Source organism: Microcaecilia unicolor, chromosome 6 (genome assembly GCF_901765095.1).
Source record: "Microcaecilia unicolor chromosome 6, aMicUni1.1, whole genome shotgun sequence".
In the NCBI taxonomy this organism is placed as follows: Eukaryota; Metazoa; Chordata; class Amphibia; order Gymnophiona; family Siphonopidae; genus Microcaecilia; species Microcaecilia unicolor.
The window spans coordinates 134,573,743-134,596,777 of record NC_044036.1 but is presented as its reverse complement, the minus strand read 5'-3'; the positions used below and the strand labels follow the sequence as shown (position 1 = coordinate 134,596,777).

At 43.1% G+C, this 23,035-nt stretch overlaps 1 protein-coding gene across 1 annotated transcript in view; it reads left to right on the top strand.

Moving 5' to 3' along the window:
* CHST13 (carbohydrate sulfotransferase 13) overlaps positions 1 to 23,035 on the top strand; it is a 42,998-nt gene that overhangs the window by 8,581 nt on the left and 11,382 nt on the right. Inside the window, exon 2 of the mRNA XM_030206037.1 lies at positions 18,676 to 18,758. Within this exon, the coding sequence (XP_030061897.1) occupies positions 18,676 to 18,758 (83 nt within the window). The remainder of the gene's footprint in view (positions 1 to 18,675; positions 18,759 to 23,035) is intronic.

Below are 23,035 nucleotides of genomic sequence, written 5' to 3'. Positions count from 1 at the left end.
TACTCGTAGTCCCTCCACTTTTCTTGTAAAAGTTCTTGGAATTTTGTATCCCGATAAAGCTCAAATGGAAATGTCCACCCCCCCATGCCCTCTCCTATCTCCTGCCAATTCTAGAATCACCCATATGGGGGAGTGGTCCGATATTTCGCTTGGCCCAATCTCTGCCTCCACAGTTTTAGAAAAAAGAGGGTGTGAAACAAAGATGTAATCAATTCGGGATAGGGAAGAGTGAGCCCGAGATAAGTGTGTGTAATCTCTGCACCCCGGATGTAGCACTCTCCATACATCTATCAAATCTAAGGTGGTACACAAAAACGGTAGTGACTAGGGCCCAAGCCCCCCCCCCCCCCCGACCTGTCTTATCCATTAATGGGTCATACACTATATTAAAATCTCCCCCGAGCACCATATTCCCCCTCTGGTATGGCGTCAGCAATGTTATGATTTCTTTGTGAAATTTCTTATCATATACATTCGGCGCATATATATTACAAAAAATGTAGGACGTCCCCCCTATCTCTACTTCTACCAATACATACCTACCCACTGCACTCCTCTTAACTGACTTTATGGCCAACTGCAACCCCTTCCGAAACAAAATCAACACACCTGCCTTCTTATTGTGAGCTGGGGCCCCGACTACAGTTTCTACCCACCCCTGCCGGAATTTATTGTGCTCTACTGAAGTCAGGTGTGTTTCTTGAAGAAACACAACGTCCGCTGCATGACGCTGCAAAGCCTGTAAAATTTTTTTCTGCGTTACGAGCGATGAGAATCCCCCCCCCCCCCACATTCCACGAAAGCAACCTAACCTGCCCCAGCACTCCAAATTAGCACATAACTCAGTGTGATTTTCTTCCTATCATTTGGAGAGCGCACCTCCCAGCCCTTAGGTGCCTCCCCTCTTAACCATTGTGTCCTCCATGGTCCCCCTCCAATGTACAAAGTCAGCAAGCAAATTATATAAAAAACATCAAATGCATTCCCAAAAAGCCCCAAAACTCCCCCCTCCCCCCTCCCCAAAGCGATGTACAATAAAAATACAAGAAACATCAAAAACTCTGATAGGAAAGATCCCATTCAAAGCAAGAGCAACTACATCATCTAAAATGTACCTCAGATTATAATAACAAAGCGTTAACGGTTATTGATGGCTCAGAGCTCATTGTCCAATTTATGCATGCATCTCCGAAGTGTGCCAAAGTTGGCCACCATATATAGAATCTTGGGGATGGGTTTACGTATAGATTTATATGTTATTATCCAAAGCGAGGTGCAATATACACACATAAAAATTCATATAACAGAGAAAACTAAAATTATAAAAAAAAATAAAGAGCGGAATCTAATATGTACCTGCACTGCAACTGTGTCTGAACTATTCCTCAGGAATACCTACACGTACGTACAGGGGTAAATTCGATGAGTGTCAAAAAGCTGGTGCTAAGTTACTTTCTTAACAGCGCAGCTGTTCACCAAACGTCTTATTGAATTACTAGTGTAAGTCTACAGCTGGTGTAAACAGTGACGCCTGAATGGGGCAGTTGATAAACGCAACTATTGTAGAAAGCGTGCGCAAGAATAGTTTGACGCGTCTGTTCACGCTTTCCAAAAATAATAGAACTAGGGGGCATGCGATGAAGCTACAATGTAGTAAATTTAAAATGACTCTGAGAAAATGTTTCTTCACTCAACGTGTAATTAAACTCTGGAATTCGTTGCCAGAGAATGTGGTAAAGGCAGTTAGCTTAGCGGAGTTTAAAAAAGGTTTAGACCGCTTCCTTAAAGGAAAAGTCCATAGACCATTATTAAATGGACTTGGGGAAAATCCACTATTTCTGGGACAAGCAGAATAAAATGTTTTGTACTTTTTTTGGGATCTTGCCAGGTATTTGTGACCTGGATTGGCCACTGTTTGAAACAGGATGCTGGGCTCGATGGACCTTTGGTCTTTCCCAATATGGCAATACTTATGTACTATGTACTTATGAAAGCCCCCGACACATGTCTCTCCCAGATTAGCACCTCCTTTGCTTTTGCGCATTAGAGAAGTTAGGCGCGGCGCTTATGGAATAGAGGTTAAGCCTGTGATGTGCACACCTGCTTGTTAACACCAATTATTGGAATTATCACAAATTCTTTGCAAGTTACATTATGCGCATGATTGGCCTCAGTTCCCAAACTTAGTCCGGGAGGCACCCCAGCCAGTCAGGTTTTCAGGATATCCACAATGAATATTCATGAGAGATTTGCATACACTGCCTCCACTGCATGCAAATCTATGTCATGAATATTCATTGTGGATATCCTGAAATCCTGACTGGCTGGGGTGCCTCCCGGACCAGGTTTGGGAACAACCTATTCTATACTGTGCTCCCAGTCGTGCATTTAGCTTTGAGTGCCCTCTATAGTCTTATGGGAGGGTACTGCATAAAGGCAGGGGGTTGTCAATGTACACCTATATTTTTGTTTTCATATTCCTTTGTACAACTTGAAATGTATTGCCCAGCGTGTGGCCATCATTGGCCATGATCACAACCTGTGGAGGAAGGGTTCTCTGGTAAAGCTGGGCAAACCTCATAGCTGGAGGGGGAAGAATTCCAAGCCATGTTCCTCAGCTCACGCTCCTTGGCCTCTTAGGCTAAGATCCAAGCGGAAAATCTGAACAGTGTGCTCAAGATGGTCCCTTCTGGCCTTTTTGGCTGAAATTGAGAAATTGAGAACCTATGCCCATCACCCAGCCCCACTGGGGAGCCACTGATTCATGATCATTTCTGATGGGAAAGGATTCAATCCCCTCTTTAAAATATACTGCTGTGATACTAGTAGCCTAAGCAGTATATCAGGTTTTAAATAAACACAGACATAATGCCAGATTCACAACCGCAAGAAACCAACTGTCTAAAACACGTCACTTAAATGGTATTTAGTTTCGCACCGTTCACTTTCCCTGGACTTGTTGCTGATGCTGTTACTCGCTGGGGCCAGAATGTTCACATCCTGCACGTGAAGCAGACTCTGTTTCCCCAGCAAACAGAAGGTTCGTTTTCTTGTTTGATTCAGCATCATCCTGGAAGAGTTGGTTGTGATGGTAGGTGGACCTGCCAGTTGGATCTGGATTTTCATGGCAGGGATTTGTAATTTTGCTTTTCTCGTGGATCATAGTAACAAAATACAAGATGCAAAAGTTCCTTATGTGATGGGACAAAAACAGGGCTGGATTGGCCTGTCCTGAAAATCTGGAGCTGGTTGACAAGTCTAGATGGTGGGTCCTGAGACTCGGGAGCCTGGGTTGGGTTCTGGCTTCACAGATGTTCAGCAGCAACCCTTCCACAGGGGAAGCAGAGAGATGCGATGACCTGTCCTGCAGCAGCTGATAGGAATTGAAAAGATCGGTGTCCCTGATTCTGAAGCTGTGACACACAGAGTGACAGGGTTTGGGGTTTCTCTTGCTGTCCGATGTGACCCTGGAGATGAGGGACCAGGATGCCAGCTAATGTTGGTGCAAACAGAGGAGCCTCTGTGCAGTGGGAATGGGATTACACCTGACTGAACTGCAGTCCATTGCTGTGAGCTGCCTTAGAATCAGATTACCTGTAATAATTACTTAATCGGTGCACAGGAATCAAAATGACGATGAGGATTTTCTCTTTGATATTTTCTGAGAAGCTTCTGAAGGGCGCTGAAAGCTGACACACACCAGCTATACAGAAAGGTCTTCTTTTTTTTTGTTGGTGGTGGTTCAATAAGATACCAGCCTTCAAAGCATCTGACTTGCATTTCAGAATGCAGTGCTGTTTTAGGTTGTATTAACTGCTTTGGTAATGTTTTATTTATTAGGTTTTATTAACCGCATTGGTAAAAAAAAAAAAAAAGTAGGTTTCAACCTGCTTAGATTAATAATGAAGCAAGTAGTCAAGAAATCCAGTGTGTTATTGTTCTTGGCAGAATGGCCATGGAGGGAAACTACTCTTGCAGGGCACAGACGGGTACTACAAGCAGAAGGCTGGCAGATCTGTCTCAAGTAATATTGTGCCTCAAATTATTTCCCTTTCATAGTAACATAGTCAGTGACGGGCGGCAAATAAAGACTTACAGGGTCCATCCAGTCTGCCGGACCTGCCACACCGTGTAACCACACCCCCTTATTAAACCAACAATCCAACAATATAGCATTGTACTTGTTAATTTCAACCTTAAGATGTCTTCCCCTTTCCCCCATTGTCTTACCTTTCATTCCCTTCATTCAGGTGCTCCCTCGTACCTTCTGTTGCCTAACCTTTCACCCTTTCTCTTCGCTCCCTCCTCTTATTCACTCTGCAGCTCCTCAGTACCTCTCCACTCTTATCTCTTCCTACACTCCTCCCCGGGAACATCAGGTAAATCTCTCTGATCTGTACCCTTCTCCTCCACTCCATACTCCGTTCCTTTTATCTTGCTGCACCGTAAGCCTAGAATAGACTTCCTGAATCAGTACATCAAGCTCCATCTCTGACGGTCTTCAAATCTAGGCTAAAAGCCCATCTTTTGAGGCTGTTTTTAACTCCTAATCCCTAGTCGCTTGCTCAGTACCCATGTCTGTTTTATCATTCCCACCTTAAGTATTTCCCTAATCCCTTATTTGTCCTGTTTGTCCTAATTAGATTGTAAGCTCTGTCGAGCAGGGACTGTCTCTTCATGTTCAAGTGTACAGCGCTGCATATGTCTAGTAGCGCTATAGAAATGAAAAGATTCCGGAATCTTGCTACTCTTTGTCCTTTGATCTTATTTGTCCAGTTTGTCTGTCTTGAATAGATTATAACCTGTATCAAGCAGAGACTGTCTCTTACATGTTCAGTGTACAGTGTTGTGCACATCTAGTAGCGCTATTGAAATAAGTAGTAGTAGCAGTAATAGTCTTTAGGGTTCCAGAATTTTGCTACTCTTTGGGATTCCGGAATCTTGCTACTCTTTATCCTTATCCCTTATTTTTCCTGTTTGTCTGTCCTAATTAGATTGTAAGCCCTGTTGAGCAGGGATTGTCTCTTCATGTTCAACTGTACAGCGCTGCGTACGTCTAGAGCGCTATAGAAATGACAGAAATAGTAGTAGTTGATAGTTACTGGTTGGCTCTTCCTCCTTCTAGACAGACACACTATGGATCTACGAGGCAAGCAACATTTAGACAGGGCTGGGTAAATATTTACATTTGTATGCGTCTTTGAAAATTGCTATGTGGTAACTGCATGGCCCTAGCTTTGGGTAGTTAGATGGTTGATAACATCCATTCTGTTTATATAAAATCTCACTCTAATTAGCAGAACTTCTGGCTTTTCAGCCTTAAGCTATCTCCTGTCTGAGAGAACCGTATGCTTTCATTCAATCGTGCTGTGCTAAATTCCATATCACTTATCACGTATTTATATATGCTTGTATGTATTAAAGATTCTGGTGGACCTAATTAACTACTATGACAAAAGCAAATGCTCTGGATATGTTTACACAAGCTTCCTATTTGCCAAGGCCTAAACCTTTGGAGAACACACAGGTGGAAAGTGCTACCGTTGACTCTGTTCACACCCACCAGGCCCACCTCTGTGTGTAAAAACTTCCACTCCTTTTAGTCCTAAAACCCAAGTATATATATTTCTTCTCCAGGCTGGTAGAAGCCCAGGCCACTGCTCGGCCACTTCTGTTACTTGCAGTGGAAGCCGTTTTGCATTTCATTTCCTAACAATACCTTAAGTGCGTCCTTTCAAGCCATCATAGTACAGAACAGAAAACAAAATACAAAATTTACAAAAAATAGAATCTCGCATCAAGCAATAAAATAACAACAACAAAAAAAACTCTCCAACTGCCCTCAGGTAGCAGCAGTCATATAAGCTGGGAAAAAGTTTTCAATATCACTGTACACCGCCTTGAGTGAATTCCTTCAAAAAGACCGTAAATAAATCCTAATAAATAAACATTGAAAAGACACATAATCTGAATACATTTCATATATGAGGCTGATTATTTCAAATCTCTGGAGCAGCCAAAGAATATTACAATTTCTTTCTTACGAAGTGATGATCCTTTGGACCAGAAATTTAAAAATTACATGCCTGCCCTGATCTCAAAGTCCCGATTGGTTATGTTCTTACTGTCCAATCGCTCATATATATGTTGGTCTAGTCCAATAATGTGCACAGAAAGCCAATCAAGTAATCTTAAATCAAACCCTGCATTCCAGTGGCAACAAGTGTAAAGCAAGAAAGAGGCCTAACTGTTACCTTCCCACCTGCTATGCAGAATACTCTTAATGGCACAATTTTACACGTGCTGTAGTTTCTTTAATAACTTCTTCAGTAAACCCCAGGTGAATGTGTTGCAGTAGTGCATGAAACTTCTTGGGTTGTAGATATGAACACAACCTGACACACAACTCTAAGCCATGCTGTTAGCCACGGCAGTGACCAGCCTTCTACTTTGACTCAACTGAGTGATACTCTGCTCTCTGGTTTCTCAGGCTCTTCCTTTCCCACACATGCAGTTCTTTCCATTCCAACCTCTGCATACAGTGATCTCCAGAAGGGGTTTTCCAGGATTAATTGAATCTACTTGTTCAACGTTTCAGTGTAAAAGAGACTCGTCTGGGCATATTGCACGCTTATTTTGCCAGAAGCATATTCCCACTGTCGTCTGGGGAGCCCTAGCTGGCAGCGGACAGGAATCTGTAACTCTGCAGAAGGAACAATGTTGTCACTGTATGGCATAAATCTCTCTGCTCAGATGCTAATCTCTTTCTTTCTCTTTTACTTTCTTCACATCTCCTCTTTTATCGCCTCCTTTTCATCTCATGGTCCCTTACGTATATTTTTGGTTCCTCTTGTTTTATCTATTGAAGTAAGGGCCCTGTTTACTAAGGTGCGTTAGCATTATTAATGTGCCTACAATTAGCGTGTGCGCTGACCGTGTAGGCGCCTGCAGGGATATTGTAGGCACATACACGGTTAACGCGCATACATGGTTTACGTGCGTTAAAAACATTAACGCGCTTATAACGCCCGAAGTGTTGATTTATCTCCGTGCATGTTTACGGATCTTCATAGCTTCACTGTGACCACAGAACTGCAGGTGGGACAGCCTTCCGTTTCTGACTTCAGGCCCAAGCCTTTGAATTTGAATATCAAGAATCCTCGGAAATGCTCTGAACTGAGCATTTCATACCCCAAGATGGACTCATCTCCTGCTTAGTCTGCACCTGACCGTCTGCCATGTGTCCCCAAGAGAGGGAACTCTGCTTCTCCCTCAAAATGTTACTCGAACACATTAAGGAGGTTATTCTATAAAATGACAGTAATTTTTACATTCCGCTTATGCGTGGAAATGATCAGAAGAGCAACAGAAAAATGAATTCAGATAAGACCGTCTGGCCTATCCGGTTTGCACGTACACATCTAAATGCCAAAAACCCAGCTGAGCGCTGTTCTGCATATCTTACGTGGCATGTGTTTTACAGGTAAGCATGCATATAGATAGGGTCTGGGTGGAGCGGGGCAAGGAATTGCAGTATTCTCTATCTTGTAGTTTAGGCGCACCAGCTCTGTGGCACAAGTGCTGGCACCCAAGCTCATATGGACATATACAACCCAGTTACACTAGTATTCTGTAAAGATAAATAAGCACCTAAACATAGGCTTTCGGATGCCCAGACCAAACGTCTCCAAAGCCTCCATAATTCCACGGTCAGTTTCCTCTGCTGAGTCAGTGAGTATAACCACATCACACCTTTATTCTTCCATCTCCACTGGCTTTCATTTCCATTCCATATGTTCAAGATCCTTGCCTGGCCCATAAGGCCTATTTCTCAGGTTGCCCACCATATTTGGCCTCACCTACTGTCCCTTATACCCCTTCCAGATCCTTGAGATCCCTAGATTCTAACTGCATGTTTTTACCATCCCCTAGGGATACCCATCTAGAATCCACAAGACACACAGCTTTCTGCTCCTTAGCCCTGATGGTCTTCCATCTGTTCATCAAACAGAGATATCTTTCAAGCAGTTTAAGACTCTTTTGAAAACACTTTAATAAGGCTTTTGGCGAGGTAGGCTAGGGTGGACAGATTGGCCCTTTGCAGGCACTATATGAACGATAAGCTAGGTAAAAGGGGAAAACAGTCATTCTCAGCAGGAGAAAACATGTGTTCTGCTATCCCTGTAGGTAGAACGGATGGGCCAGCAGAAATGCAAGCTGAGACTTCAGTATGAAATACCCACACTTGGCTCTTCCTCATTTTTCCTGGATAGTTTTCACTTAACAGATATGCAGGGAACAGCCTTCCGGTAGCATCAGCAGCCAGGTGATTTTTGAAGGGGGAATTCCATGGGAGTTTCCTTTTTGAAAATCTGCTTGCTTGACCTATGATTACCGAGTACTCTCAGGCCTGCAAACAAAGCAGGTCACAGAAACCGAGGTATCCATATGCTGTGTTTTGCAATCATGGAATAGGTTTTAGGGTGGAGGGATTGTCCTACTGACAGTGTGGGAATTAACTGCCCAACGCCTCAGAAAATCCACAAGTATATTACAGTTCTGACCCTATGAACCCCTCTCAATGCAATTAACCAGAAGAGAGAGAGGGTGGGCCTGAGAGGGACTGAAACGCATCATGGTTCTACTCGGAACACACCCAACTGCCTTGCAGAGTACAAGATCGCAACCCATGTCCTTCACCATGGCAATGCGGGGTCATCCTCCAGAAGACATTTGAATAGAATTGAGTGTGGCTTATGGTTAACCCTGAAAGGTCGATGTCCAGTTATGCGTTTTTACAAGCTGGTTCTGGGAGGAGTAATATTTGGGGGGTGATTGATTTTATTATAATTTAATCTTGTAACACTGAAGGAGGGCTATGAATCAGAAAGCTAACTAAGGGCGGTACAAAAGAGTTGCCTAGGGTGGCTAATAATCCTCGTAGCAGCCCTGGCTTTGTGTCTCCCATTCCTGAGACAGAATGATAGGATTTTAGCAACAGATCCTAGCAGCTCCTCCTGGGTGCGTAGGAGGCCAAGGGTGAGGCCTAGTGGTTAGGGTGGTGGACTGTGGTCCTGGGGAACTGAGGAACTGAGTTCGATTCCCACTTCAGGCAGCTCCTTGTGACTCTTGGCAAGTCACTTAACCTTCCATTGCCCCATGTAAGCCGCATTGAGCCTGCCATGAGTGGGAAAGCGCGGGGTACAAATGTAACTAAAATAAAATATAGCTGAGGCTCCAGTGTACTAGGAGAGCCAAACAACCCTATTCTGAGATTTCGTGCCATATGGGTACAGCTTCTGGTGTTGTCTCAAATTTCTTATCGGGGATGAGGGCAGTCTTAAATCTGTAATTAACAGGAGCTGTTTGCAGTCCCAAAAGTTCACTTTTGCCAAATGTCCAAAGGTAGGGCCCACTTCATTCCTATTCCTCAGAGGATTGAAAAGGCCTTCTGAGCAGGGGCTGGGGGGTGGCAGTTGGGGCACTACTTTTGTTGTAGCTGTCGCCTGATCGACCATCACCTGACTATAAACCAGGAGTGGGCCACAACCCAGTTGGTCTTTCAAGATTTCCACAATAAATATTCCCGAAAGTGATTTGCATGTACTGCTTCTATTTATATGCAAAGAAATCTCATGCACGGTCATTGTGGAAATCTTGAAAGCTGGACTGGGTTGTGGCTCTCGGACTGTGGTTGCCCATCCCTGAACTAGACGGTCAAAAGTTTGGCCAGTTCTTCTTTGATGGGACACACTTTCCCTAGAACTTACAAAAAGTCTCCAGCCCAGGAGTTTCCTCCAGTGTCTGATTAATAACATCAAAGCTGCTGCTATTTGGATCTAAGGAAAGGGACAGTTGGCTTCTGAAAGCAGGTTCAGAAATATATTACGTTAGTCCAGTTAAAAAGGCATCACTTTATGGTACTTTTCTAGTTGCTGGTCTTTGTGTATGCTGAAGTGAACTGACATAACCTAAAACCAAAATTCCTTCACTTCCCTTGTGACAATGACAATGATGGAGTCGTCTGACAATTGAAAACGGCTGCTCACCAACTCTCCCTGTATGCGGAAGACTCTACTGAGCTGTTGTGCAAGAACTGGCCCTGTAATCAAGTGCTAACACAGTCATCCTCTTGCCAGTAAACTGTTCTAGCTGTGATAATTTATTCTCATCTGTGGGAGAACAGAACCGTGTTTGTCCCCAGTGAGGACCTGTAGACATTTGGTTCTCTCTTCTTTGCTGTCATTGCAGAGAGGGGATGAAAATCTTGGGCACTAGTTCCTACTTGCTTGACCCGTGCAGGTCTGATAATTGCAGTGTTGCAGATCGATGCTCAAAGGTGGGGTCTTCCATTACGCACACAAGGCGATGGCCTAGAGCACATCAGTTTTGGGGACAGCACCTGGGACTTTGCAAGGCATGGACAGACAGGTTCTTCTCTGACATTTTTAGCCAGCAGAGAACAGCCCTCTGCTTTTAGGTTATACACTTAATATTTTTTGTTTGTTTACATCTTTTAAAAATTATTTACTTATTTTACACACTTCTAACCTGCTTATACCCTAAGCAGCATAAAAACATTCTACAAAACATATATATTCTCCATCATCATACATAACATCAAAGTACTGCCATGTAAACTCCATCAATACATTGCCTCTCAAATAAAAGCTGCGTTTTTAACATCTTAAATTGCAGAATACTGCTAGGTAGATAAAAAATGAGAGGGTGTAAAGAAACTGGAGAAAGTCCAGCAGAAAACAGCATATATTAGCGACCTACATACAGTGGTGTGCTGGAGCGGGCTCTCACGGGCTCGCGAGAGCCGTTTGTTAAGTTTTTAAGAATTTTGGGAGCCGGTTGTTAAAGTAGGCCTCCCCATGTGTACTTTAACAACTGACTCCCAAAATGTGGCCTTGGGCCCCCTCCTGAATTCTCTTTTACTTTGTTGGCAGTGATGCTGGCCCCACCAAATAGACTGCTGCTGCTCCCTGCTCCTTGTTTCTGACTCTGATCATCAGGCTGGGACTTTTCATGCAAGTGCAAGAAGGTTCCATCATGTTGCTCAGAGCCAGAAACAAGCAGCAGAGAATGGTGGCAGTCCATTTATTGGCTGGTGGGGCTCGGCAAAGGTATGCCTAGCGTGCCTACACCTCACCCCCCCACCCCCAAACTTTGAGGGCCGGCTATGCCCAGAGAGAGAGCCCGTTGTTAAAAATTTACCAGCACACCCCTGCCTACATACGACCTCCACAGTAGGCAGATGAGGGACAACTAGGTTAGCCTCTGGGAAGTGACAGAACCTTTGCAACTCTGAAGCAAGACAGGACCCTGGAGATGTAATAAACTCAAAAGTATGTAAATGTTACCTGATAATTTTCATATAGCCAAGTACTTGGCTTTTTTTTTTTAATTGCCCTCATGTGTGCATCCAATTCTGCATTTTTAAAAATAGGATTGCTCTGAGAGGGGTAGTGTTGGGGTGGTCATAATTGAGTTTAATTATCAACGTCTTTGGGGGAGGACATGAAAGTTGCTGAAAGGTCACCCAGGGTGCCTAATAGTCTCGCACTGAATTTGGACCTACGAGGGCAGGATATAGGAGTTGGGTGTAACCGGGCTGGACAAGCAGTCCGAGGGGCAGCTTTATTCTTCAGGTAGATTGCAATGTGTTTTCCATTTCCACCAACGAAAGTGCAAGAATTAATGGAATCCAATAATTTAGTGAAATTTCAGACATTTTGGAGTGCTATCTAAGAGGCCAGTGTATCATCCGCAGAACATTTCATGGATTAGGAGCTTTTCTGGGCACATTGTTTTGCTATGGATGCCAGAGAGTGACTAGTTCAGTTCAATCCCTTGCAAAACTTTGAAGCTTTTCCTGTTTCCATGGCTGGGAACTTCATGTCTTGGCTGTGGCGAGACACCAAACGCTTCTCAAAAATAGCCCCTTAGTTTTAACGGACCTCCCTCCACAGCTTCAGTCTTACCCCACAGCTGCCATTCTCAAAGGGAATAAATAGAAAACAAAAAAAAAAAAGACCATAAGAGACCTTTTTTATTGGACTAACTTAACATACGCTTTTGAAGGCAAGAACCACCTTTCACAGATCAGGACTATTTATTTATATTCTACTCTGTCTTACCAGTTCTAGACATAATTATAAAAATCATCAAATATAAAACAAAATAAAATCATTCTTAAAAACAAAAGTCATCATATCAGTGTATCTTTCAATAAAAATATTATAATAAATCGAATATCATTCCATCCACAAACCATCACAACTTCGCTGACAACACAAAGTTATTCAAAGTTGTTAAATCGCAAGAGGACCTTATGAGACTGGGAAGCTGGGTGTCTAAATGGCAGATGGTGTTTAATGAGATGCATGTGGGAAAGAGGAACACGAATTATAGCTATGTAATGCAAGGGTCCACGTTAGGAATCACCAAGAAAGGGATCTAGGCGTCGACATTGATGATACGTTGAAACCTTCTGCTCAGTGTGCTGCAGCGGCTAAGAAAGCAAATAGAATGTTAGGTATTATTAGGAAAGGAATGGAAAACAAAAATGAGGATGTTATAATGCCTTTGTATCGCTCCATGGTGCGACCGCACCTTGAATATTGAGTTCAATTCTGGTCACCGTATCTCAAAAAAGATATAGTTGAATTAGAAAAGGTACAGAGAAGGGCGACGAAAATGATAAAGGGGATTGGACGACTTCCCTATGAGGAAAGGCTGAAGCAGGTAGGGCTCTTCAGTTTGAAGAAAAGACGACTGAGGGGAGATATGATAGAGCAGTGGCGTAGCCAGACCTGAGATTTTGGGTGGGCCCAGAGCTAATATGGGTGGGCACTGTGTGTATATAGTAGTGTTTCTTGTGATACTACAAAATAATGCCTTAGAATGCCCTCGATAATGGATTTCTAAGTAGTATGCCCAACAGCTGCCCCGCATCAACATAACCACATACATATTTAATGGAAAAATTGATATTTTTAAATATGATTACATTATCCCATATCTTAAAATTGACCATAGATAAGTCTACTACAACGGCAAACTTCTCAACACACATGGCAGGATCCTGCAATATAATTACATAGGAAAAATGTATTCAAGATAACCTATGAGCTGCTACATCCTTGTTGTTGTTCTTTATTGTTGGTAGCATTATTTAATCTCACTTAATTTTCAAACATGCTGGCTTGTGCAGCATATGGTTGTACAAAGAGGAAGTATTAGTTTGATGATTATAGTACTAATTCGTTCTACATTTTAAATCAGTGTCATTTGGAGGGGCTGGCTATGGGACTCCCCCTCTATTCATGCAGAGATGTTGTCTCCTAGTAAAGGGCCACCAAGTGACCAAAACAGACATCAGATGCAGATGTGATTCCATGTGCCCCCAATGAAAGCAGAGTTTAATTCTACTTCCATTTAATTTCAATATATTCCATCTTTATAACATCAGGCTTCCCAAAGGCAGATTACAGAAACAGATGAACAGTTAAGATCAAGAAACAGGATATTCTCACTGAAATTTCTCCAACTGTATTGTATAGAACCAGCTTAGAAAAATAAGCACAAAATATAGGGATTATAACTGCTGTTTCTACCAGCTATAATAATATTAAAAAGCTGTCAAATAAGTAAAAAAGAAAGCAAAATCTTTTGTCCTCCACCTTTTAAGGCTTATCCAACTGGAACAGCTTTAGACTTTTTACAGATGGACCATGCATTTATTTTTAATAATCTCACACAGCACACACTATGGAACGGTCCCTGGACCCTTCTTACCTTACCCCTACAGCCAAGCCAGCAGTCAAAGAAGAAGAAAGAAGAACAGCTCACATCTTAACCTCACAGCCTCAGCCAAGGCCAAGCACCGCTGCCCAATAGCTGGCTGCCCTGCACCGACCACACACTGGGTGACACAGACCGTGCACTGAGGAGGACCCTGGCCTGGGCATCACGCACCCCCACAGTGCTGCCTGCCTGCTCTGCTTGAAGCCAAGAGAAGAAGGAGCAGAACGTCATCTAGAGAGCTCACCTCAGCCGCAGTGGCCATGTGGTAACACTGATTAAGTTACTACCACAGTGGCCTGTGCGGCTCCGGCTGAGCAGCTCTCTGGACGACGTTTTCCTTCTCCTGGCTTCAAGCACTTCTGCAGGTAGCACAATGTGGGGACAGGAGATGAGGAGTGTGCGGGCACTGGGACCCTAACAGCAGCAGTCTGTTCTTTGCTTTTGGTGCGCTTTCTGGGAGGCAGGCCGACCGAGAGGCGACGGCGATCACCTGCATCATTCCTGTTCAGGAACTGGCGGCTAGCAGGAAGGTAGAAGCATCCGCATACGCGGTACGGCGCCACTGCATGCAAGTGGGAAGGTGGGACGCATGCATGTGCATAGGCGCCGTTTTTTAAAGAAATATAGGCGCCCCCCCCTAGCTACGCCTCTGGACTGCATACCAAGCTAATGAATGATTGATAAGACCAAAAAGCCTGCCTAGAGACTTACAAATAATTCTTCATGACATATGAAAATCTATCATTCCCAAGGAAATACCTCGGGAACCCCCTTCCCCTGCCCACCCACCACCAGTAAAAAAATTTCTTAATAGTATGCCTGCCATCCTGTGATCCAGTGTCTCCTGCTAAATATTTTGATTAGAACAAGTAAGGATCAAACCAAAACCCTCTTCAAAACTTCAATAAAAATAATTTAACTAGAAACTGTTATCACTGTCTCAACATTTCACCCCTTTAAAGTTGGTACTGGAGATCCAAAGTCGCTTATCTGCTGCAGAATGCTCAATGTAGCCCTTGGCTACCTGCTGCCAATAGAATGACCCCCACCCTCAGTTGATGGAAGGGATGCAAGAAAACCATAACAGAGCTCAAGACTGCATGGGGTAAGCCTCTTGTCCCAGACAATTCTCAGCAGGTGTCTAAGCTGCCAACAAAGAGAGAGGAAAAAGCCTCTTACCTGGTTGAAAGTGCCTGCCTCATCGCCTAGAGGCAGGGAAGGGAGACAGGCGGTGAGAGATAGGGAAAGCTTGCATGGATCGCATCGTTCAGCCGAGAGTCAGTACCCGCATCGGACAGGGAACAGATTGCTTGCTGGTTCAGCCACCCGGAGGAGGTCTGCATAGAAGGTGGTCCCTTGCAGCCTTTCTTCTTTGTTTTATAAGGGAAAGAAGCTACTGGTTCATCTTAAGAACATTAAAAGACAACCAAGGCAGAGGCACTGGACCGCAACTCTCTGCCTGCCCCTACTGTTTCCTGTGTCAGTCCTCCTCCTGCTTCTTCTGAGGTAAACTTCCGGCCAGCACAGGAAGCAGTAGCAGCAGCCCAGGACCCAGCGAGGTGCAATGGGAGGGATCTCGTGCTGCATGGCGGCGGGTGGATGAAAAGGGTCACAAAAGGCTGGGTGGGCCTGAGGCAAGATTGGGTGGGCCTTGGCCCACCCAGGCCCACCCATAGCTACGCCCCTGTGATAGAGATCTATAAAATAATGAGTGGAGTGGAACGGGTAGACATGAATCGTTTGTTTACTCTTTCAAAAAAATACTAGGACTAGGGGGCATGCGATGAAGCTACAAATTGGAGAAGTCTTTTTTTTTTTTTTTTTTTTTCACTCAGTGTATTTATTTTTATTTATTTGTAGCATTTGTATCCCACATTTTCCCACCGTTTTGCAGGTTCAGTGTGGCTTACATTTGCCGTAGTGGCGGTTGCCATTTCCGGGTAACAGAATTACAAATGGTGTTGCGTTAAGGTACAACATACATGTTGACATACATTTGCCGTAATGGCTGTTGCCATTCTGGGTAAGAGAATTATACATGGTAAAGCAAAATATGTTATGGTGCTGCATGAAGGTTCCTGAGTAATAGCTTGGATTTTAGTATACATTAGGTCAGCGACTATAGATATTCCCTATTCGACATAAGGTTTAAAGTGGTAGTGCTTAGTCATTAATAGCAAAGAGGCTATACAGTCATGTGATGTGGTAAGATTTCGGTTTTGCATAGATCTTGCATAGAGTTGTTATTTAGTATTTAAGATGAATGTTTGTTGTATGCCTTCTTGAAAAGATCCGTTTTCAATAGTTTTCTGAAGTTGGTTAGGTCTTGCGTTATTTTTATGGCTTTCAGTAGTGCGTTCCATATCTGCGTGCAGATGTATGAGAAACTGGTCGTGTATGTGGATTTATATTTTAGTCCTTTACAGTTAGGATAGTGGAGATTGAGGAATGTGCGTGATGAGTTTTTTGCGTTCCTAGAAGGCAAGTCTATAAGGTCTGACATGTAGGTCGGGGCTTCCCAGTAGATGATTTTGTGTATAATTAAACTGTGGAATTCGTTGCCAGAGAATGTGGTAAAGGCAGTTAGCTTAGCGGGGTTTTAAAAAAGTTTGGACAGCTTCCTAAAGGAAAAGTCCGTAGACTATTATTAAAATGACTTGGGGGAAAATCCACTGCTTATTTCTGGGATAAGCAGCATAAAATGTATTGAACCTTTTCGGGATCTTGTCAGGTATTTGTGACCTGGATTGGCCACTGTTGGAAACAGGATGCTGGGCTTGATGGACCTTTGTGGCAATACTTATGCACTTACCAAAATCTGGTCTATCATCACTGGTCCATCATTATTACAGTCGTACATTAAAAATAATCATACGTTAATATTATGTGTTTCCAGAAATAGCAAAGTCTTTAGTATAGATTTAAACTCCTTCAGGTCTTGTAAAGATCGAATTTTATCAGGGAGAGCATCATAAAAGAGAGAATTTCTGTATTCATTAACAAATGCTGGTGCCCAGTATATAGATGTTTGTATATAGCCATTGCTGATAAACAGTGGTGTCTGGAAATTTTCTATGGAATAGTCCTTTTGGAATCTGATTGAAGGATGGGATGATTTAAAAGACTTGTTCGATTCTCTCCTTCCTCAGTTCAAATCATAAAAAATGTCATCAATATACTGAAATATTGAAAGGGTTTAGGCTGATATGTATTTCGTCCAGTTCTTTATGAAAAGGTCAGCACTAAGGTCCTTCCAAGAAGTATCCCTAACCCCACCCTCTCCAAAGGACACCACATGATGCGGTACCCGCAAGCGAGCCTTCTCCGGAGTATCCCCCACGTTCTGAAATGCACTCCCTGAAAGGCTTTGCTTAACACAAAGACTATCTGTACTTCAGGAAGCAGGTGAAAGCTTGGATCTTGAACCAGGCCTTTAAAAGGAAAAGTAAATGACTCCAGCTGCACATTCTATAGCAGGACATGTTTATCCACTCCTACCCTAGACGAGATAATGTTCAAGCACCTTTCTGACCTTTATTTATTTATTTGTTGCACTTGTATCCCACATTTTCCCACCTATTTGCAGGCTCAATGTGGCTTACAAAGACCTGTTATGGCATCGCCATTCCAGGGTAACAGATACAGTTGGTGTTACAAAAAGATCATGGGTGACAAAAAGGAATTTGCAGCTCTCTTTAACTAGTCCTTTATTTTTTCACTCATGTTACTCTGTTTTATCTATGTGTTCCATGTTTTATTGTGTATTATATTGGCATTGTAAGTAGTATACTATGCCATACTTTGTATTGTTTGAATATTTTTACTATCAATTGCTTATGTTTGACTTATTCTTGCTGTACACCGCCTTGAGTGAATTCCTTCAAAAAGGTGGTAAATAAATCATAATAAATAATAATAATAATACTGTGATGTCATCCCATAGCAGTGCCTATGATTTGTAGTTACATGTCATTATTGAAGTGGAATTAGTTGTGACAGAATTAATTTCATTAATTTTGATTATGGTTTCCGATGTGTTGATACTTTTATGATTTGTGATAGAGAGTTAAATTATAAAAAGGACAGTATCTAAGGACGTGTGCCTTTTGGAGAAGAGTAAATGAATTAGACAAGAAATGTAATCGTGCAGATCTCAGAAGCAGTTGTTGAACAGGCCGTAGGGTAAAGGGCTGTAGGAAATCTAATTGGGACCACGCTTGTGGCTTCTCCGTTTTCTATTTCCACACTTGGATTTTCTGCCTCTGAATATTATTATTATTGTTAAGAACTTATAAGCCAAACCTTCCAGTGCTCAACGTGGGTTACAAGTGTACATTCACAATATTCAAAGCAATACAAACACATAAAATTTCAGCACTATATAGATTAAATGCAACGGCCTCTAAACTAGTAGTTAGAATCAATTCTCAACAGTATCAGCATTCTTATCCACAAATTATTTATAAGCCAGCTGGAACAAATAAGTGTTTTTTTCAATTGCTTTCTGAATTCCAATATTTTTGAAAGAGTAGGATGTATCTACTCCTGACTGGCCATTTTCTCAGTGTGTCTCATGTATTTACTGTGCAACAGTCTTCCCATGATATTTGCAAATAGCCTAGCCCTGACCAAACTCCTCCAGTGTACCTATGCGGGGGTCCTGGCCAGAAATTCAGTAGGGGGTCTCGAAGCCCATCTACATCCTCTTTTTGTTTCAGCTGTAAGCTGAGGGGCCCAGGTTAGTTACACTGGCCTCACCCTTCTAATGCCAACCCGGCCCTGCGAGTTGGAATCGACAGTTAAACGCCCCTCTAAAAGCTGTGAGAAACTGATCTTTTCATTGTTTTTCTTTCTTTTCAGCTGCAGAAGAGAGAATTTTGGGGAACATTTGGCATGGAAAATCTAGGCGGAGTCCTCTGCAAGTGCTTTATGACAGCGAACAGGTAAGCGTTAGATAAGGGTGGCTTCCAGCTCTTACAGCATAAGATGTAGTCTCTTCCCCATTATGTGCTGTTTCACCGCGATTGCCCCAGATACGTTCAGTCTCGCCCGCTCCACTCTTGGCCAAGCTTGACGTCTTAAGTCCCTCCTGGTAAATTTTAGTGTCGTGTGTAAAAAGGTCAGCCTGCCTTCAGCTCTGTTTTGGCTCTCGGCAAACTTCTTGTAAAGTGGTCTTCACTCATTTTTAAGTGAGGTCGACATTGAATCCAGAGGGGCTGAATGAGTCAACAGAACTTCCCATTCAGTGGCCAAGGTGCTGCTGGCTGGCTTGTGCCGATAATGACTTATCCAACTGTGTGTGTGTGTCTCTCTCTACCCCTTGCACTGTGCAGTCAGTCAATGCCTCTCTCTCCCAAACCCTTTCCACCCTGTACCTCCTGTCTCTCTCCACCTTCTCCCCACCTAATCTTGTGCCACCGCTTTCTCTTAGTTCCCACCCCCCCTTTAACACCATCACCAATATACCACTTTGTTTCCCAACTCCGTCATCTGCATTTTTTTTCCACTGGATGGAGTAATGGTAAAAACGCTACCCTTAGCAAACTTGGAAGGTTTAGGGAGCCGGGGGTGGGGGGGAGTAAATGCAGGGTGGGATGATTAATTTTTTAAGTCATGACTACTCATGTGTTAACCGTGCTGTTAACCTTAATTAACTTGCAGCCCTAAAGAAATACGTGAGTTCTGGATAGACATGGGAATACCACACTCCTGGTACATTCACTTCTGCTCTGGTCTGCCTTTTATCAGTCAGTTTTTTTTTTTTGCCGTTTCTGCATAGGGTACATTTGTACATTTTTTTTTTTTTAATTTAATACATACACGTATCCACTTGACTCAGAAATATAATACAAACAGTGGCGTAGCCACAGGTGGGCCAGGGCCCCACTCACTTAGGGCTCAGACCCACCCAACAGTAGCACACGTTTAGCTGTAGCTGGTGGGGATCCCAAGCTCGGCCAGCTCAAGATTTCCCCCTGATGGTAACAAAAACGCTACTCTCCACGATAACGGCACCTGCGCATGCTCAGTTTTCAGGGCATGCTTGCTGCAGACTGCCAAGATGGAAAAAAGCGTTTTCTCACCAGCTGAGATGTTTTTCGGGTGGTGGTTGGGGGGGGGGGGGGGGGGGGGGGGGGGGGGGGGGGGGGGGGGGGAAGAACACTTGGTGCCCACCTACTTCTTGCCTAGGCCCACCCAAAATCTATTGTTTGGCTATGCCCCTGAATACAAATGTACATTTTTGATTCAACCAGAAGAGTAGTCTAATGGTTAGATCAGAGGGCTTGAAAACCCATTACTGTTGGGCAAATCAGTTAGCAGCCCTCTTACAAAGGCGTGCCAAAAACTGGCCTGTGGCAGTGCAGGCACGTGTTTTTGTATGCGCTGGACCTTTATTGTACCTTGTCTGGAAAAAAAAAAGGATTTTTGTAATGGGCCGGAAAATGCGGCAAAATGAAAACCAGTATGTGTCCATTTTCGACCTGAGACCTTACCGCCACCCACTGTCCTAGCGATAAGGTCTCATGAGCTACCTGGGCGGTAAGCATGCAGCACACGTCAACTGCCATTTACCACCGGGTAGGCACCCCGCGGACAAAATAGAAAATATTTTCTACTTCATGTTTTTGGCATGTGCCAAATTTGGAATTATCACCTGGGCCATGCAGTAGCCGGGCAGTAATGCCGGTTTGGTGTGAGTTGGAAAAGAGCCCCTTAACCCTTCATTGCCTCAGGTACAAACTTAGGGGCCCCTTTTACTAAGCTACACTAAGAAATGGAACATGGTGGTTGAGTGAGGCTGAATCTACATGTTTGTATTGCTCCTGGAAAAGGAAGGTCTAATGGTTCCCTGAAGAAGCCCTTGAAGGGTGAAACTGAGCTGTGGGTATAGGTGAGAGAAGTTTCTAGATTGAGGATATAAAGATGTTTATGACAACAGCACTTTTGATGTCATTTTTGGCATCTTTTAAATAGTATTATGTTACCAGTGCTCTGCTTTAACGGGCTACTTGCCATTCACCTCGCAAGTACGATTGCCTCTCGTTACTTTTTCTACAAAGGTCTTTTTCAAGACCAGTTTATTTATTTATTGCATTTGTATCCCACATTGTGTTAGTGCCAATTGGTACATTTTCCGTTGGATAGTTTTACTCTTCAGATTATATAGAAAGACTCCTGAGGCAGGCCTTTGGCCGAAACACAGTACTGTGTCGAGTCTTCTATCAATAACTCTTTTAAGAACTTGACGTCTCTTTGATTTGTCTCTGGAAAGCATGGTCCACTTCCCTCTTTCCTTGTATTGTTCTTCATGGGATTTCAGTGTTCATCCACCTTGGTGGATCTTCTTTATACACTTAGCAGCATTTAAGAGACATTTGATTGAGGAATCGTACGTTAAAACTTGATATTGAGGGTCATGCAGTGCGGAAACACTAAACGTTTTAAGATAAGTGTAACTATTTTTCTATCCAGTTTTTTTAGTTAAAGTTTTGATCTTCATAGTATGGACAATTGGATTTTATGAATAAGTACATTGGGACCTAGGATATTTTTGATTTTTTTGTGTGCATGTGAAATTGGGCCTTCATGTTTTTCAAATATATGCATTTGATGACGATAATATTTTTGCAATAAATGCCAATAGTGTTTGTAAGGTAGCTCCTCTTTCATCTGTACCTGCTCCCAATTGTGTGTGATCTGCAGGAAGTCGCTTCTATTTCCATACACATTCAGGGCCCCACCTGAGAGATGGCTGCATAAAACGATCCTGCTTGTGTGGAAGGATTTCTATATATCTCATTCCCAGGTTGGATCTATGTCCCCCAAAGTATTTTGTAAACATGGCTTCTAATTTAAGGCTTGAATTGATAAACACAGATAAAACACCTCGATACAAAAAAATTAAAAATGGATGTCTGTTGGATAAACAAGGGACAAAAAAATCCCCCCCCCCCCCCCACTTCCCTTAATTCTCTCACCCCTCCCTGGCTTGTCTTGTCTCCTTCACTCATCTTTTGTGCTTTTTCTGCAGTGGTGACCCTTATGAGACAGAGAACACATTTGATTCCACTGGAAAAGGTACCAAGCAAGTACTTGTGGTATGAAAAGACCAACAGACACTGGTTACCCTCAAAGAACCCTCAATTAAGTGGAAAATAAAACACCTAAATTTATGATTTATAAACACCTAAGAATACAAGCCCTGTGTGTAATTAGCCTCCCAGGTCTGAAAGAGCTAATTTTAAGGCATCGGTTTTCAGTTTGAATTTCCCCTGGGGACCTTCCTGGATGTGCACCCGAGCAGGAAGTCTGTTTCGCAAAGAGCTGCCAAAAAGCTGTTTCCTGATTCTGCAGGTTACAGGTTTCGGTGGCGAAACATCACAGCTGTGAGAGAGGAATTGTCTGTCCTCTCACAGCAAGGGACTGTCCTTTCTCACCAGATCTTAAAAGCAGCCTTGCCAGATGGTGAAAAATGTTTCTAGCACAACCCACATCAAAAAATAGCCCAACGGTTTGACACGAAACACATCATAAACAACTTGCCATCGTAGTGATGATAAATCCACTTTCTTATTGTGCGGAATTCTGTTTCGATATATCAACCATTGATACCACCACATAGAATCTCTTCCATACACAGTGACGTGGTTTTGTTTGCATTAAAGGTACAGTTCAGTCCTTTTTATCTTTACACTTGAGTTACTATGATACTACTACTAAGTACATAAGCATTGCCATGCCGGGACAGACCAAGGGTCCATCGAGCCCAGCACCCTGTCACCGACAGCGGCCAAAAGAACAAGCAATTTGTCCCGCCCATCCTTGAAATACTGTATTATTCTCTCGTCCATTCAATAGAAGTACTATGGCTTTTTCCTCCAGGAAGCCATCCAACCCTTTTTCTATAGCACTAGTAGACATACACAGTGCTGTACATGTAAGAAGAGACATTCCCTGCTCAACAGAGCTTACAATCTAATCAGGACAGACAAACAGGACAAATAAGGGATAAAGACAGAGTAGCAAGATTCCAGAATCCCAAAGAGTAACAAGATACCGGAATCCCAAAGACTACTGTTACTACTACTGCTTATCATTTCTATAGCGCTACTAGACATGTAAGAGACAGTCCCTGACATGACATAATTCATGCAATTCTAGCAATACCCATTAAATAAAGCTGCATTCAATGAAAAATGGAACGAGATAAGGCTATTAG